General features: G+C 34.7%; 4 protein-coding genes across 4 annotated transcripts; 3 read left to right on the top strand and 1 right to left on the bottom strand.

Annotated features, from left to right (window-relative positions):
* Nucleotides 1-2,066, top strand: LOC106656661 (gastrula zinc finger protein XlCGF57.1-like). Its single transcript, XM_014377735.2, has 3 exons — nucleotides 1-93; nucleotides 168-282; nucleotides 354-2,066. The coding sequence occupies exons 1-3, from the start codon at nucleotides 59-61 to the stop codon at nucleotides 1,692-1,694; spliced, it is 1,491 nt and encodes a 496-aa protein (XP_014233221.2). The 5' UTR covers nucleotides 1-58; the 3' UTR covers nucleotides 1,695-2,066.
* A 4,962-nt stretch (nucleotides 2,067-7,028) lies between these two features.
* On the top strand, nucleotides 7,029-10,090 carry LOC106656600 (zinc finger protein OZF-like). Its single transcript, XM_014377664.2, has 4 exons — nucleotides 7,029-7,151; nucleotides 7,227-7,338; nucleotides 7,422-8,392; nucleotides 9,931-10,090. The coding sequence occupies exons 1-4, from the start codon at nucleotides 7,117-7,119 to the stop codon at nucleotides 10,088-10,090; spliced, it is 1,278 nt and encodes a 425-aa protein (XP_014233150.2). The 5' UTR covers nucleotides 7,029-7,116.
* Nucleotides 10,091-11,041: 951 nt separating this feature from the next.
* On the bottom strand, nucleotides 11,042-12,459 carry LOC111694584 (zinc finger protein 271-like). Its single transcript, XM_023463253.1, has one exon. The coding sequence runs from the start codon at nucleotides 12,430-12,432 to the stop codon at nucleotides 11,083-11,085; it is 1,350 nt and encodes a 449-aa protein (XP_023319021.1). The 5' UTR covers nucleotides 12,433-12,459; the 3' UTR covers nucleotides 11,042-11,082.
* A 1,318-nt stretch (nucleotides 12,460-13,777) lies between these two features.
* On the top strand, nucleotides 13,778-15,419 carry LOC111694579 (zinc finger protein 322-like). Its single transcript, XM_023463234.1, has 3 exons — nucleotides 13,778-13,880; nucleotides 14,775-15,297; nucleotides 15,398-15,419. The coding sequence occupies exons 1-3, from the start codon at nucleotides 13,778-13,780 to the stop codon at nucleotides 15,417-15,419; spliced, it is 648 nt and encodes a 215-aa protein (XP_023319002.1).
* The last annotated feature ends 820 nt before the right edge of the window (nucleotides 15,420-16,239 follow it).

Below are 16,239 nucleotides of genomic sequence, written 5' to 3' on the forward strand. Positions count from 1 at the left end.
TCGATGAGTAACATCATTACAGAACAATTAGTCGTTGATCAAGTTCCGAGTGATAAACATGGACTTCAGTGATGTATATAACTCTGATGTCAGGTAATTTTTGTTTCGTGAGAATGAAATTTAAAAAAAAAATGGCATAATACTTTATATTATTGGGAATATTGCAGAGTGAAGGAGGAACCAAATAATGTTTCCCCAATTGAAAATGAAGATTATATGATAATTGACAATGCAGGCAATGCTAAAACCGACGAATTCTCGAGTTTTTGTCGAGAAAATTTAGTAAGTGTTGATGTGGGACTGTTTAGTCAATATTTTTATAAAGTAACTATTTTTACTAATTTCATTTCCAGATTCATGGACTTAAAGAATATGATGAAAATTCTGGACCTAATGACAATTTGGAAATAGAATTCGAATGTAAGGACCAGAAGCTCGGCATTGACTTATTAGTAGTTAAGAAAATCGAGGACGATTATCCAGATCATTTGCAGTATATGAAAAATAGTTGCGATTATCAGACTCAAAAGAAAATTAAAGAAGAAATCGTCGACGAAGTAAAAGAGGAATTGAATTCGGATGGTGAACTCAATGATGCATTTGATGCAAATGAAAAAACATTTGCTCAAAAAAGTCTATGCAAAACCCAAACTGATGGGGCAAGCAATCGTACCAAATATCCATGTAATGTATGCGGTAAAAAATTTTCACGAAAAGGTAATCTCAAGATTCACATCGATTCAGTTCATAGTGACGTCAAGCATACGTGTGATACGTGTGGAAAGACATTCACACAAAAAGGACATCTCAAAATTCACATCAATGCGATGCATAATGGTATGGCACCTACTTGCGAAATATGCGGAAAGAAATTGCAAACGAAGACTAAACTCAAGATTCACATCGATTCAGTACATAATGGTATTAAACATGAGTGTGGTATATGTGGAAAGACATACGCACAAAAAGGTCATCTCAAATTTCACATCAATGCGATGCATAATGGTATGGCACCAACATGCGAAGTGTGCGGAAAGAAATTCCTAACCGAGAGTTCACTCAAGCTTCATATCGATGCACACAATGGTGTTAAACATCCATGTAATATATGTGGTCAAAAATTTTCACAAAAATGTTATCTCAAAATTCACATCGATGCGATGCATAATGGTGTGGCACCTACTTGCGAAATGTGCGGAAAGAAATTCTCAACTAAGACTAAACTCAAACGCCACATGGATGCAGTGCATAATAAGATAACTCACGCGTGTGGTACGTGTGGAAAGACATTCACACTCAAATGTACTCTCAAAATCCACATCGATGCGATGCATAATGGTATGGCACCTACTTGCGAAATATGTAGTAATACATTTGCACATAAGAGTAGTCTCAAACTCCACATGGATGCAGTGCATAATAAGATAACTCACGCATGTGATACATGTAGCAAAATATTTACGCTGAAAGATAATCTTAAGAAACACATCGATGCGGCGCATAAAGGTATGGCACCTACTTGCGAAGTGTGCGGAAAGACATTCTCACTAAAGGGTAATCTTAAAAAACACATGAATTTGATGCATAATAAGACCACTTATTGTAATACTTGCGGCAAGATATTTTCACAAAAGGATCGTCTTATAATTCACATTAGAACACAGCATGGAGATATTGATCATGCAAGTGTTTAATGCGGAAAAAAATTTACACATAGGAGATATCTACATATGCACGTCAAATGTACGCATGATGTCAATACCCAAGCACGAGATCAATGCAAAAGATCTTAAAACGTACCTATCAATACCGCGCAAAATGATTAAACATCGAGTCAAATGAGTGGTTATAAAACTGTCATTGAGATAGCTCATCACTCACGCATTACCACCCAATAATAAATGTATTGTACATTGTACATTGAATGTACATTGAAATTTTGTAAAAAACAATTACTATTATATTTTGGATCACTTCTATGTTTTCCATCTGACTGCTTAACCCGTTTCGGACCGAACGGACGAAATTTTAATTATTTTTTCACTCGCTGTAAACTCTGTGAAAAAATTATGTGAGAAATGTCAGAATAGTCATAACCGACGTAAAATTTTATGAACTTTTTGAATCCAGCGTTAGAATTGTCAAAAAAGTTGATGTGTAAAAGTTATGAACAATTAAACAATAAAAAACACGATTATTTTGAAAAAAAATTTGATTTGATCCGAATTTTCGAGACGAAACAGACTTGCTCTATAGGTCTAATACGTTTTTTTTTGCGTCCATGGGGTGTAGACTTGAAAGTGTAATAGTTACGATATCGAAATTTAACACGGCGGACACGAAAATGGCGCTTCGTAGAAAAAAACCGTATATGAATGTAGTCAATTTTTTTATATGTCAACCAAGCGCCTAGGAAAAAAACGTTATAGAGAAAATGTTGAATTTCGATATCGTAACTATTAGACTTGCAAGTCTACACCCCATGGACGCAAAAAAACGTGTTAGACCTATAGACCAAGTCTGTTTCGACTCGAAAATTCGGATCAAATCAAATTTTTTTTCAAAAAAATCGTGTTTTTTATTGTTTAATTGTTCATAACTTTTACACATCAACTTTTTCGATAATTCTGACGCTGGATTCGAAAAGTTCATAAAATTTTACGTCGGTTATGACTATTCTGACATTTCTCACATAATTTTTTCACAGATTTTACACCGAATGAAAAAATAACTAAAATTTCGTCCGTTTGGCCCGAAACGGGTTAAGAAACGATTAAGTTTTAAATAAATTAATAAACTTTTTATTACAAAAAAAAACATGATGTTTCATTTCAATTAATCTATCTATAATTTTTATCAATCTGTACAGTTTTTTTAAACATACAAATCATGAAATGAAGATTTTTGCAGAAGATGTATCTTGCATAAAATGTCAAGTTAATTATTCATGATCGATAGTTTTTTTTAATAATAAATGAAGTATAACGCTGAGCACTTAAACACACACAGACACAGACACACACCTTATCTGTCCTGTATGAATTAATATGTTATATACTTTACTCTGGCCTAAAAAGCAAAAAGCTGCGTCCACCCCTAGTGAGCACCGACTTATATTATATAACGGTGTGATATTGATTATTATTAAAACATCGGCAGCGACGATCTATATGTACTATACCTCCCAAAGAGCAGGTATATACAATGTATGTATACATACATGTATACTTTTTTGTATTTATTACACTATTTATTACACTAGTGGCAACCATAGTTGCAAAATGCTGAGCGACTTAATGTTAAATAACAAAATAGCATATAATATCAGTGTAATATTTGTTTCAGCCTTATGAAATTAATAATATAAGTAGCTTCAATGAGTATCACAATAAATCTATATTTCAATGAGTTTTTTGTGCATGAGTTATCGCAGTTAGAGTAAAACATCAAAAATTAGCAATTATGTAACAAGTGCTCGAAATGCGTGTTTGGGCACGAGTGTGCGGAAAAAGACACGAGTGCCGGCTATGCCGGCACGAGTGGGTGTTTTTTCCGCACACTGTGCGTAAAAAGCTGGGCACGTGTTGCATACGAAATTTTATGCAATAGTAGGCGAAAAATACGTTCATTTAAATGAGGCGTTTTACCGCACACCCGTGTCCAAAATGAGGCATTTTACCGCACACAAGTGTCCAAAAACGCTTTTTGCGCACTAAAAAATGTACGAAAAAACACATTTTTTGTCATATTATTGCATAAAAAAATGACCCATAAATAACTCACATAATATATATTGCAAAATTTACACACGAATATTGATGCAAAACTCAAAATTGCATAAAAATGCATTTTTAGCATATTAGGATACACGGACGTTGCTAAAAAAGTATACAGCACCCCGTCAACACCTTAAGAATGCTATGTAAAATTTTCAGATCGATTGGTTAATCCCTGCATGAGTTATCGCAGTCAGAGTAAAACATCGAAAATTAGCAATATCGAATGTGTACGACTTTGCTGCACTCAGCATCAATAAATTCATTTTTATCAAATTTGTAATTTTATTTAAGTTTCCCTTTTTTTGTACCCCTTCTTCCAAACTTACATTATTTATAATTATCAATAAAAATGAAAGAATTTTTTACTTATCAAAGTCTAAAAAAAGATATCCAAGCTGGCCGGAACATTTGAAATTGGCACCCACACTAATCGTGTACATACGATACATGCATGGAGGCATTGGAGTAACATGAAAACTACGTCAAAATGGCCATAAAAATTTGATTCATACACACATTTTCATTACGAAACTTAAGTGTCGCAAAATAATCAAAATTATAGAAAAATCCTATTTCATTTGAGGATGTAACTTTTAAAATACCTGGAACATCCTAGGCATTAATACTTAACTGTTGTTCTTTATAATACGCTAGGCAAATTCCAAAAAAATTATTTGAAAAGTATAGGAAAAATTTTTCTATTCTAGTACATAGTTCGGAAAGTAATCAACGTTTATGACCTAATATGAAACTTCAATTACTCTTCTTTCGTAATAACTGCAAAAACTAAAAATTATCAAATAAAATCTACTTATTTTATTTTACAATTTATTCGATTAAATACCGAATTTGGAGAAAAGAAAGTTTCTTATTAACTCGAAATAATGTGATGCAAATATTTATATTTACAGGAGCCAAGTTTTGTAAAAGAATTGTTCTAATGATTAACGATTGTTATATTGATTGATAACATAATGGTCAAACTAATTGGTCGGAAAACACTAGCTTTAAAATTACGCAAATCATTTTTCAATCATCATTTTTTTCAGAATCGTCCTTTATCACATAATCTTTGCGACTCTCGTGAACTGTATTTTGGTGTCTTCTCAAATTGTTTTGATACCCAAATTTCTTCTCACAAACGTGGCATGCGTAATCTTTACGTCCTTCGTGTACTGTCCTTTGGTGCCTCAACAAATCTTTTTTAGATTCAAATTTCTTCTCACAATTGTCACATGCGTAATCTTTGCGACCCTCGTGGACTGTTTTTATGTGACCGAGCAAAGTACATTTATATGCGAATTTTTTTTCGCATTTGTCGCATTCGTAATCTTTGTGTCCGTCGTGTACAGTACTTTGGTGGTAGAGCAAACCCGATTTTTGTTTAAATTTCTTTTCGCACTTGTCACATGCGAAATTTTTACGACCTTCGTGTACTGTCCTGTGATGCCTCAACAAATCTGATTTACTTCTAAATTTCTTCTCGCATTTGTCACATGCAAAATCTTTGCAATTTTCGTGTATAGTCTTGTGGTGGATAAGCAAATTCCGGTTTTGTGTAAATTTTTTCTCGCACTTATCGCATGCGTAATCTTTGCGACCGTCGTGAACTGTTTTTTGGTGAATAAGTAAGTTCGATTTTTGTCCAAATTTCTTTTCACACCTGTCGTATGTAAAATTTTTGCGACTTTCGTGTATTGTCTGTAAGTGAATTAGCAACTTTGCTTTTTGTCCAAATCTCTGCTGACACTTATCACACGCGTAATTTTTCCGACCATCGTGAACTATTGTTTTATGTGCGAGCAAACTCTGTTTTTGTGTAAATTGCTTCTCACAAATATCGCATGTGAAATCTTTTCGACCTTCATGGACTGTTTTTTGGTGTATAAGCAAATGATGCTTTTGTCCAAATTTTTTCTCGCAATTATCGCATGTAAAATCTTTGCAACCATCGTGTACTATCTTTTGGTGAGAGAGCAAATGATGTTTTTGTCCAAATTTCTTCTCGCACCTATCACAAGCGAAATTTTTGCGACCATCGTGAGCTGTATTTTGATGCCTAGCAAAAGCCTCCATTCTTCTAAATTTCTTCTTGCACTTGTCACATGTAAAATCTCTACTAATTTTGTGTACCGTCTTCAGGTGGAAGAGCAAATGTGATTCTTTTATAAAATTTTCCTCACACTTGTCACATGCAAAATCTTTGCGACCATCGTGTACTGTCTTTACATGTCTGAGCCAACTTCGTTTATTTCCAAATCTCTTTGCGCACTGTTCACACAAGTAATCTTTGAAAACTTCGTGGAATATTTTATTGTGCTTAAGTAAAGTTGATATATTTTCAAATTTTTTCTCGCACTTGTTGCATGAATAGTCTTTGCAATCTTTGTGTAATAATTTCTGGTGCATAAACAAACTAGATTTTTTCATAAATTTCTTTTTGCACTTGTCGCATGTGAAATCTTCGTGATCTTTGTGTACAAATTTTTGGTGCGCAACAAAATTGATCTTTTCACAAATTTCTTCTTACACTGGTTACATGGGTAACCTATTTGTTCATTGTGAATTGTGTCTCGGTGTGTGATCATGTTTGATTCCAGTGTAAATGCCTCCTGAAAAATTTCGCAAACGTATTTTTTGTCGTCTGAAACGGCAATGTCGTGTTCAATCAAGTTATTTTTTGAAACAATTTCCTTGGATTTCTTCTCACTTTTATCCATTTTGATGCCTAAATTATAACAGTGGATAAGTCTATTTAGTCTCACGAAAATTGAATGAGTAAAATTTATCTTTTGGTATTGTGGATTGATTTTCAAATTAATTTGATTTTACTATAAACATAATCAGTGCTCGAGAGACGATGTCAAAATCGTTTATGAACATATTTGTTTACAATTAAGTTATCGATTAATTCATTATTTATTGTCCTTACAATTTCGGAGCTAGTTTAAAATTCGAACTTAGCAATGATTTCTCCGGAGAATTTTTCGACCATCTAAATGTACGTATTTCAAAAAATCGCTGCGACATCGAGTAAATTTATAAAAAAAATTTAATATTCATTCCAAAATTTGCCACCCCCATGCCATGGCGTGATCTGCGTGCTTCATAACTCGCCTCGCCACAGATCTCAGGGCACATCGTGTAACAACTAACATTGCATAGCGCATGTATAACAAACCATCGGGCAGTTCACGGAGGTCACGCTTATGACGCGCGACGTAAACAACAGAAAACGAGTCTACGGCTCTTAGTGCTCTTCGTCAGTTTTCACGTGTACGGTTCGTTCGATCATCGATAGAAAAATAAATTGTTAACGTAATTCCAAGCGGGAACGATGGATTCCTCTGATTTTTTCAACTGTGTTGTCAGGTAATTTTCACCTTTCGAATGTGAAATTATAAAGATATCATAAAATAAAACTTGATCTAATTGAGGTTATTTCAGGGTGAAAGAGGAGCCAACTGAGATCTCGAGTACTGAAAACGATCGCGAGATGATTGATGAGAAATCCGACCCAAAAAGCTTTCAACTCCTACCATTTCCATCAGCCAATTCGGTAAATATTGATAATAATATGTAAAAATCTAATTTTAGTTTTTTTGTTATGAACATTTTAACATACTTTTAATTTTTCGACAGACCCAAAAAGTTTACGTAAGTCATGAAATTGAACTTGAAGACGGAGTGGAAATAGTCGTTGAATGTGAAGACGTCAAGCCCACACTCAATTCATTAGCAATCAAAATTGACTATGATTATCCAAATCATTTGCGGAATGTAAAATATTGCAATGATGATAAAACTCAAAACATAATTAAAACAGAGACATTGAGTGCAGTGAAACAGGAATTAGTTGTTGACGTTGCAGAAGAATTGAATTTGAATTTCGACAGTAAACTTATCGAACAAAATAAAAAAAGAAGGACTACAAAAAATTTCCAGAACGAACATAACCTTGAAACACACATCGGTATAGTAAATAGTGATACAACCCACGTATGTAAAATATGCAGAAAGATTTTTAAAAGTAAGAGAAGTATGAATAGGCACATCGGATCATTACATAAATGTATTACCTACTCATGTGACATATGCGGCAAGCCATTTTCACAAAAATATAATCTCAAAAGTCACATCGACCAAGTGCATAATAGTATTGGTAACTGTGCGTGTGACTTATGTGGCAAGACATTTTCAAAAAAAGGTAATCTTAAAGCCCACATTGATTCGGTACATGACAAAATCATTTATGCATGTGTCATTTGTGGAAAGAACTTTTCAAGTAAGAGTTATCTAAAAAAACACATCGATTCACTGCACAATGGTGTTAAACATACGTGTAATGTATGCGGAAAGAAATTCTCTCAGAAGAGTCAGCTCAAGATACACATCGATTCACTGCACAATGGTGTTGAACATACGTGTAATGTATGCGGAAAGAAATTCTCACATAAGAGTCAGCTCAAGATACACATCGATGTGGCCCACAATGGTGTCACCCATACTTGTAACCTTTGTGAAAAAAAATACTCGACGAAGAGTGATCTCAAAAAACACATCGATTCACTGCACAATGGCGTTAGACATACGTGTGATCTTTGTGAAAAAAAGTACTCGATGAAGAGTTATCTCAAAATCCACATCGATGTGGTGCACAATGGTGTCAGACATGCGTGTGATATTTGCGGAAAGAAATTCAAAGTTAAGGGTCATCTAAAGAACCATATTTACACGAGGCATAACGATGGTACGAAAATTCAAATAAAATAATTATTTGGTTAAGCACGTCAAATTATCGCATGAATGTATAAGTAACGTATGCGATACATGCAAAAAACAAGAAATTCTCAACGAAGAGGTATTTTAAAGCCTGTATTGATACGGTGCATCTCTAGTATATTATAAGTTAACAAGTAAATTAACTCAACTCTGAACTTCAAGTACACGTCCAGAAGAATATTTTACAAATTTTCATTTATAATATCTCGAGTTCCTTCAGTTGTATCTTAATATGTAAAAGTAATATTCAAGGTTAAAATAAATTAATGCATTTTAGAGGAAAATAAAGCAAATTTGTTGTGAGCGTTATTTATCATTTATTATCCTTGTTAGTATTATGACTCACGAACGAGGTATCGCTGTTGAAGGGATAAACTGTTTACCTAATAGCAATGTTAACATAAAAACAAGCTTAATTCAAGCATGTTACTTTCATAAAATTTGTATCAAAAATATATTAATCCATACATAAATACCATACATAAATGTATCGTAAAGCTTACGATGCAGCATGATGCAGAGTAGCTTTTAGAATTTTTATTTTGTAAAATACTTGTAAATGTTATAATCTATATAGGTATAAGTCGAGTAGTTCAAACACGTGGCAACATGTACATAAAGTGCAAACACACACACATACATACACGCGAGTGTTCATAGAACAGTAGCAAACGTCTTTTCTGTAATGCGCGAAGGCATTATGTAGTAGTCCATTAGGCCATCTGACGAGCGAAAAAAAACCTGCATGCGAACACGTATGGCATACAGCACGATCGGTGCATTTTAGTCGGGCCTTGCACACAGTGTGCACCAGAAACTGTGCAAGTTCACGCCAACTTATTATACGCACACATGTACATTGCACCATGACTGGTCGTAAGTCGTCGTATACATGTATAGTACGCAAACGCGCGAAAAAGGTCTCTTTTCGACGGAGTGCGCGATTGTGCGCCTATATACGTTGTGCAAAGCTTTACAGCCCCAAGATATGCTCGTGTTGTCGCATTAAGCATTCGAGTGCCCGTGTGCACCAAACATGCAAGCGTCAAAGTCCGAGAGTAGTTTTGAAAAATCGTCTCGTCAGCACACATTATTTTTTTAATTGTGTGTGTGTGTGTGTGTGCGAGTGGGCATTTTTTTGATGATCATAGTTAGGCTGCTCGTCTCACTACCGACAGAAAGCACGTACGTATTTATGAGAAAAATACCTACATTGGGAGACTTATTATATTTATTTTTTAATAAAAAGTTTTTCTCTAAAGTTTCGCCGCAAGTATTTATGATGATGATAAAGTACGGTCTCGTACGTTGCACCGGATTCCCGAACGCAATTATCAATTATAAATTACTTTTTTATACATAATGACAGGGTCGTATTATGGAACACGCCAATCACATCATGGTGTCAGGGCGACAAATTTACTCGAAGTTTTTTTCGTGAACTCAATGATGCCTGTCAAGAGTTGATTTGGCAGAAATTAGTTTTAAATGCCGAAAAATTCTTCGAAGGAATCGCCGCCAAGTTGTAATTTAAAATTATTTCAAATCTTCACGAAAAAAAAGCTCAGTAAGCGGTACGAAAACGTTAGCTATAACAACGAAATTCGTTTTTGTTACCATAACTGAAATATTTTAGTTACGACAACTATTTTCCCTGTTGCTACAACAAAATGGACTTTTGTTATCCTAACCGAGAAAAAAGTTGTCGTAACTAAAATATTTCAGTTGTGGTAACAAAAACGAATTTTGTTGTTTACCCGTAGGAGTGGCCGTGAGTATTGATGTTCTGAAGAAGTGTACGCGACCCAGGTGCGAAAACTCAATCGGTACCCTTTGAAAGTTACGTGAGGTGACCAAAAACCCTACTCGCCAGAAAACGCAAAAGAAGAAAAATTGTAACACGTACGGTATACGGAAACAGCTGTGTCTCAGGGCAAAATCAAAATTTTAGAATTTCGAAAAATGCAATGGAAAGAGGAGAAAAATTCCTATTCTAAAATTGAATAAAAAAATTTTGAATTTAAGGTGTATATAAGCCCTTAAATTACGGAGTAGTTTGCACGTTCGTTTCAGTAAAACTTATTTTTAATGTCAAATTCAGCAAAATCTTTTACCATCACATTTTTCATCATTTCAGAGTCGCGATATTATAATTAGGTGAGGTTTATCAAAAATTCAGTAGCCTACTGAACGCTTGCCCCATTCACATTTTCAAACAAGACTTGATAAAAACTCTTAGCTGATCGACGTAGCATGAAAAACTATGAACCAAGTATCCAAAAAATGAACAAAGATTATGGTAATTAGTAGTACGTGAAATCTAAAAACATACCATAATGACAAAGTACAAATATGTAATGGTAGTTTATATCTGGTAAGACTAAATCATTTTGGCACAATTTTTATTGAAATTATAAAAAAACGTTTATAAAATTATGCCCATATATTTACAATTATCAATTTTTCTTGCAATTGTCGCGATCAAAAGTTTTAAGACCTTCGTGTATTGTCAATTTCCATTTTACTCTAAATTTCTGCTCGCATCTGCCACATGCAAAACTGTGCAAGCTTCATGAACTTGTTTTTGGTGGATCATCAAATGTGATTTTTGCCCAAATTTCTTCTCACATTTGTCGCACGAAAAATCTTTACGACCTTCGTGCACTGTCATTAGATGTCTCATTACATTGCTCTGATGCGAGAATGTTTTCTCGCACTTGTCGCATGCGTGATCTTTGCGACCTACGTGTACTGTCATTTGGTGCTGAATCAGAATCCATTTATGTCCAAATTTCTTCTCGCATTTGTCACATGCGTAATCTTTGCGACCCTCGTGAACTGTCTTTTGGTGTTTGAGCAAAGACGATTTCAATCCAAATTTACTATCACACTGGTCGCATGCGTAATCTTTACGACCTTCGTGGACGGTCCTTTGATGTTTCAACAAATCTGACTTATATCCAAATTTCTTCTCGCATTTGTCACATGCGTAATCTTTGCGACCCTCGTGAACTGTCTTTTGGTGTTTGAGCAAAGACGATTTCATTCCGAATTTACTATCGCACTGGTCGCATGCGTAATCTTTGCGACCGTCGTGTACTATACTTTGGTGGTAGAGCAAACTCGGTTTTTGTGTAAATTTCTGTTCACACTTGGCGCATGCGAAATCTTTTCGACCTTCATGTACTGCCTTTTGGTGTTTGTTAAAATTGCTTCGATTCCCAAATTTCTTTTCACACTTATCGCATGCGTAATCTTTGCGACCTTCATGAACTATTTTTTTATGTACGAGCAAATTCTGTTTTTGTGTAAATTGCTTCTCACAAATGTCGCATGTGAAATATTTTCGACCTTCATGGACTGTTTTTTGGTGTATAAGCAAATGCGGTTTTTGTCCAAATTTTTTCTCGCACTTGTCACATGCGTAGTAATCTTTTGAACCTTCGTGGACTGTCCTTTGATGGTCGAGTAAATTCCGCCTATACCCAAATTTTTTCTCGCATTTTTCGCATGCATAATCTTTCTGACCTTCGTGTAATATCTTTTGGTGAGAGAGCAAAGACTGTTTATGTCCAAATTTTTTCTCACATTTGTCGCATACGTAGTCTTTGCGACCGTCGTGAACTGTTTTTTGGTGAAAGAGCAAAGTCCCGTTTCGTCCAAATTTTTTCTCGCACCACTCGCATGCGAACTCTTTCCAGTCGTCATGCACTGTGTTTTGGTGCCTGATAAAATCTGCCTTTTTTTCAAATTTCTTCATGCATTTATCGCACGCGTAGTATTTTTGACCTTCATGTACCGCCTTTTGATGCCTTAATAAATTCCATTTTTGTCCAAATTTCTTTTCGCAACTGTCACATGCGTAATCCATTCGACCTCCATGAACTGTCTTTTGGTGCTTCAACAAATCTAAGTTAAATCCAAAATTTTCGTGACCCTCGTGGACTGTTTTTATGTGTAAAAGCAAGCTATGTTTATTTCCGAATCTCTTCGCGCACCTTTCACATAAGTAATCTCTGAAAATTTCGTGGAATATTTTTCTGTGCTTGAGTAAAGTTGATTTATTTTCAAATTTCTTCTCGCACTTGTTGCATGTGAAATCTTTGCGATTTTTGTGTACTAATTTTTGGTGCATAAACAAACTCGATTTTTTCGAAAATTTCTTCTCACATTTGTCGCATGCAAAGTCTTTGCGGCCTTTGTGTTCTGATATTTGGTGCCTACTCAAATGACTTCTGAACTCAAATGTCTTTTCGCACTTGTCGCATGCGTAATTTTTTCGTTCATTGTAAATCTTGTCTTGATATGTTATCATGCTCGATTCTAGCGTAAATGCATCCTGACAAATATCATCTTCGTTTTGTTTATCATCCGAAACAACAATGTCGTGTCCGCTTAAATTATTTTCCAAGACAACTTCCTCGGATTTCTTCTCACTTTTATCCATTTTAGAGCCTAAAATAATCGTTGGATCCTTGTATTTAGAACGTTAGAAATCAAATGAGTGGTTTTATGGTTTGTTTCATCTGGAAAGGCAACATTCAAACTAATTTGTTAACATGATCAGTATGTGTAGTGACTTTATCAAAATCGTTTATAAATATATTATTTACAATGAAGGCATTAATTCATCTGTTTATACATTATTCTTACAACATTTGAAATAATTTTGAATTTCTACTTGGCGACTATTCCGTCGAAGAATTTTTGGGTCTTCTGGAACCAAGTACTAGAAAAAACTCCCGACAGACAACAAGTTCAAGTACAAACAAAAAAACATCGAGTAAATAGATCCTGATATATGTGTATGATGAAATATTGTAAAATTCATTCCAAAAGTTGCCGCCCCCATACCCACGCCATAACGTGATTGGCGCGCTCCATAAACCGCCACTGATCGAAATGAGTAGCTCATCCTTTCTCGTATCTCGCCTTTGTAGCGTATCATCAGCGGCTAATCCTGCGGACCCCCCTCTTTCTTGTATAACTAACGTTTTCGTACCGCTTATCGAGCTTTTATTTTCCTTGTTGTTCAAGTATAAACAGATAAAATGGTACCTCAATTGTAAACAATATAATCATAAACAATTTTGACATTGTTCCTCGACACACTGATCATGTTAACAGTTAAAACAAATTAGTTTGAATGTTGTCTTTCTCGTTGAAACAAGTCAAAATACCAAAAGATCAATTTTACTCATTCGATAGGCATCAAAATGAATAAAAATGAGAAGAAATCCGAAGAAGTTGTCTTGGAAAATAATTTAAGTGAACTCGACATTGTTGTTTCGGACGACAAACAAAATGTAGATGATATTTGTCAGGAGGCATTTACGCTTGAATCGAGCACGAAAATATACCAAGACACAACTCAAAAAAATTTCGCCTGTGACAAGTGCGAAAAGACATTTGATTTTCGAAGTCATTTGAGTAGACACCAAGTATCAGAACACAAAAGCCGCGAAGATTTTGCATGTAACAAGAGTGAGAAAAAATTTGTGAAAAAATCAAGTTTGTTTGCGCATCAAAAATTAGTACACAGAGATCGCAAAGATTTCTCTTGCAACAAGTGCGAGAGGAAATTTGAAAATAAATCAACTTTACTGAAGCACAAAAAAATTTTCCACGAAGTTTTCAAAGATTACTTATGTGAACAGTGCGCAAAGAGATTTGGAAATAAGAGAAGTTTGTGCTTGCACATAAAGACGGTACACGACGGTCGTAAAGATTTTACCTGTCATAAGCGTGAGAAGGAATTTAGAGAAAAATTAGATTCGATCACCCGCCAAAATATAATCCATGATAGTTGTAAAGATTATAAATGTGATGATTGTGGGAAGATATTTGAAAATAAATCGAGTTTGCACTTGCACCAAAAGATAATCCATGAAGGTCGGAGAGATTTCATATGTGACAAGTGCGAGAAGAAATTTGGAGAAAAATGGAAATTAATTAGACACCAAAAAATAGTCCACGAAGGTTTCACAGATTACGAATGTGACAAATGCGAGAAGAAATTTAAAGAAAAATCGAAATTAATTAGACACGAAAAAATAGTCCACGAAGGTCTCAAAAATTACGTATGCGACAAGTGTGAAAAGAAGTTTGGAGAAAAAGGGAATTTGCTTATCCATCAAAAAATAGTACACGAAGGTCAAAAAGATTTCGCATGTGACAAGTGCGAGACTAAATTTGGACAAAAAGTACATTTGCTTTTGCACCAAAGAACAGTACATGAAGGTCGCAAAGATTACGGATGTGACAAATGTGATAAGAAATTTGGACGTAAATGGCTTTTGCTTTCCCACCAGAAAACAGTACACGAGGGTCAAAAAGATTACTTGTGCGAAATATGCAAGAAGAAATTTGGTTATAAACAGTATTTGTTCTCCCACCAAAAAGCAGTCCACGAAGGTTGCAAAGATTACGAATGCAACAATTGCGAGATGAAATTTGGACAAAGGTCAGCTCTGTTAAGACACCAAAGAACAGTACACGAAGGACGTAAAAATTATGCATGCGACATTTGTGAAAAGAAATTCGGGGAAACAAGTAATTTGAAACAACACCAAAAAGCAGTCCATGAAAGTCGCAAAGATTACGCATGCAATAAGTGTGAAAAGAAATTTGGGAATCGAAGCAATTTTAACAAACACCAAAAGGCAGTACATGAAGGTCGAAAAGATTTCGCATGCGACAAGTGCGAAAAAAAATTTGGACGAAAGTCGCATTTGCTCTCCCACCAAAAAATAGTACATGAAGGTCATTATGATTTCGCATGTGACAAGTGCGAAAATAAATTTGGATGGAAATCACAATTGATTGTGCACCAAAAGACAATACATGAAGGTCGCATAGATTTCGCATGTAGCAATTGTGGGCAGAAATTTAGTCACAAATCGAGTTTAATTATGCATCAAAAGACAATCCATGAGGGTCGTAAAGATTATGTATGTGACCAGTGTGAGAAGAAGTTTACACAAAAATTGGGTTTACTCTACCACCAAAAGAAAATACACGAAGGACGCAAGGATTAAGCATGTCACGCAGTTGCAAGAAGAAATGATGATTGACAATTGTAAATATCTATTATGATACTCATACATATTTTTTTCTAAACAATCAGTTTTGCTGTTGAAGACTTTAGTTTAGATTTAACATCCTTGCACTCAAAATCAACGAGCATATTTTCATGAATGTCATTCGTTAGATTTTGGTTATCCATTTTTACAACAGGTTGAAAATTTTTATGTTCAGATTTGTAGGTCTTTGGTAAAAGAGACGTACTAGAATGAATGTTTGAAAGTTTTCGATTTTGCAAGAATCTATCGAATTGGAAATATAATCGTCGTTGCATCTGGCCAAGTATCATTCAACTCTTCTTACATCCCTGTAAAATATTCAATTCTAAAAAAGCAATGCCTTGAAAAAATATCGTGGCATCGACGAAGTAAGTAATAACCTAACTGAATCCTCTCCGTTTTCACTAACTCGCTTTATTTGAAAAAATAAAATACTGGAACCCCGTATTAGAACTTTTATTTTAAAACTTCAGTTGAAAATTGAGCCAAAAAATGAGAATCGATTTCGAAAAATGCAACTGCATAATTTAAAATCGATTCAAGCTCCAAGGTCAAAGATAAAATTATAAAAATAAGTTAGTACCTGGAACCCCAGC

The sequence above is a fragment of the Trichogramma pretiosum genome, unplaced genomic scaffold (genome assembly GCF_000599845.2).
Source record: "Trichogramma pretiosum strain Unisexual culture from Peru unplaced genomic scaffold, Tpre_2.0 scaffold41, whole genome shotgun sequence".
In the NCBI taxonomy this organism is placed as follows: domain Eukaryota; kingdom Metazoa; phylum Arthropoda; class Insecta; order Hymenoptera; family Trichogrammatidae; genus Trichogramma; species Trichogramma pretiosum.

Excerpts from the sequence above, each read along its gene's own strand:
- LOC106656661 (XM_014377735.2), top strand. The coding sequence starts at position 59 with ATGGACTTCAGTGATGTATATAACTCTGATGTCAG. Across the intron at positions 94-167 it reads GTATATAACTCTGATGTCAG|AGTGAAGGAGGAACCAAATA; the intron begins GTAATTTTTGTT and ends GGAATATTGCAG. Across the intron at positions 283-353 it reads GTTTTTGTCGAGAAAATTTA|ATTCATGGACTTAAAGAATA; the intron begins GTAAGTGTTGAT and ends TTTCATTTCCAG.
- LOC106656600 (XM_014377664.2), top strand. The coding sequence starts at position 7,117 with ATGGATTCCTCTGATTTTTTCAACTGTGTTGTCAG. Across the intron at positions 7,152-7,226 it reads TTTTTCAACTGTGTTGTCAG|GGTGAAAGAGGAGCCAACTG; the intron begins GTAATTTTCACC and ends AGGTTATTTCAG. Across the intron at positions 8,393-9,930 it reads TGTGATCTTTGTGAAAAAAA|GGTCGTATTATGGAACACGC; the intron begins GTACTCGATGAA and ends ACATAATGACAG.
- LOC111694584 (XM_023463253.1), bottom strand. The coding sequence starts at position 12,432 with ATGGATTACGCATGTGACAGTTGCGAAAAGAAATTTGGACAAAAATGG.
- LOC111694579 (XM_023463234.1), top strand. The coding sequence starts at position 13,778 with ATGAATAAAAATGAGAAGAAATCCGAAGAAGTTGTCTTGGAAAATAAT. Across the intron at positions 13,881-14,774 it reads ACAAAATGTAGATGATATTT|TTTTGCACCAAAGAACAGTA; the intron begins GTCAGGAGGCAT and ends AAGTACATTTGC. Across the intron at positions 15,298-15,397 it reads GGACGAAAGTCGCATTTGCT|ACAATACATGAAGGTCGCAT; the intron begins CTCCCACCAAAA and ends GTGCACCAAAAG.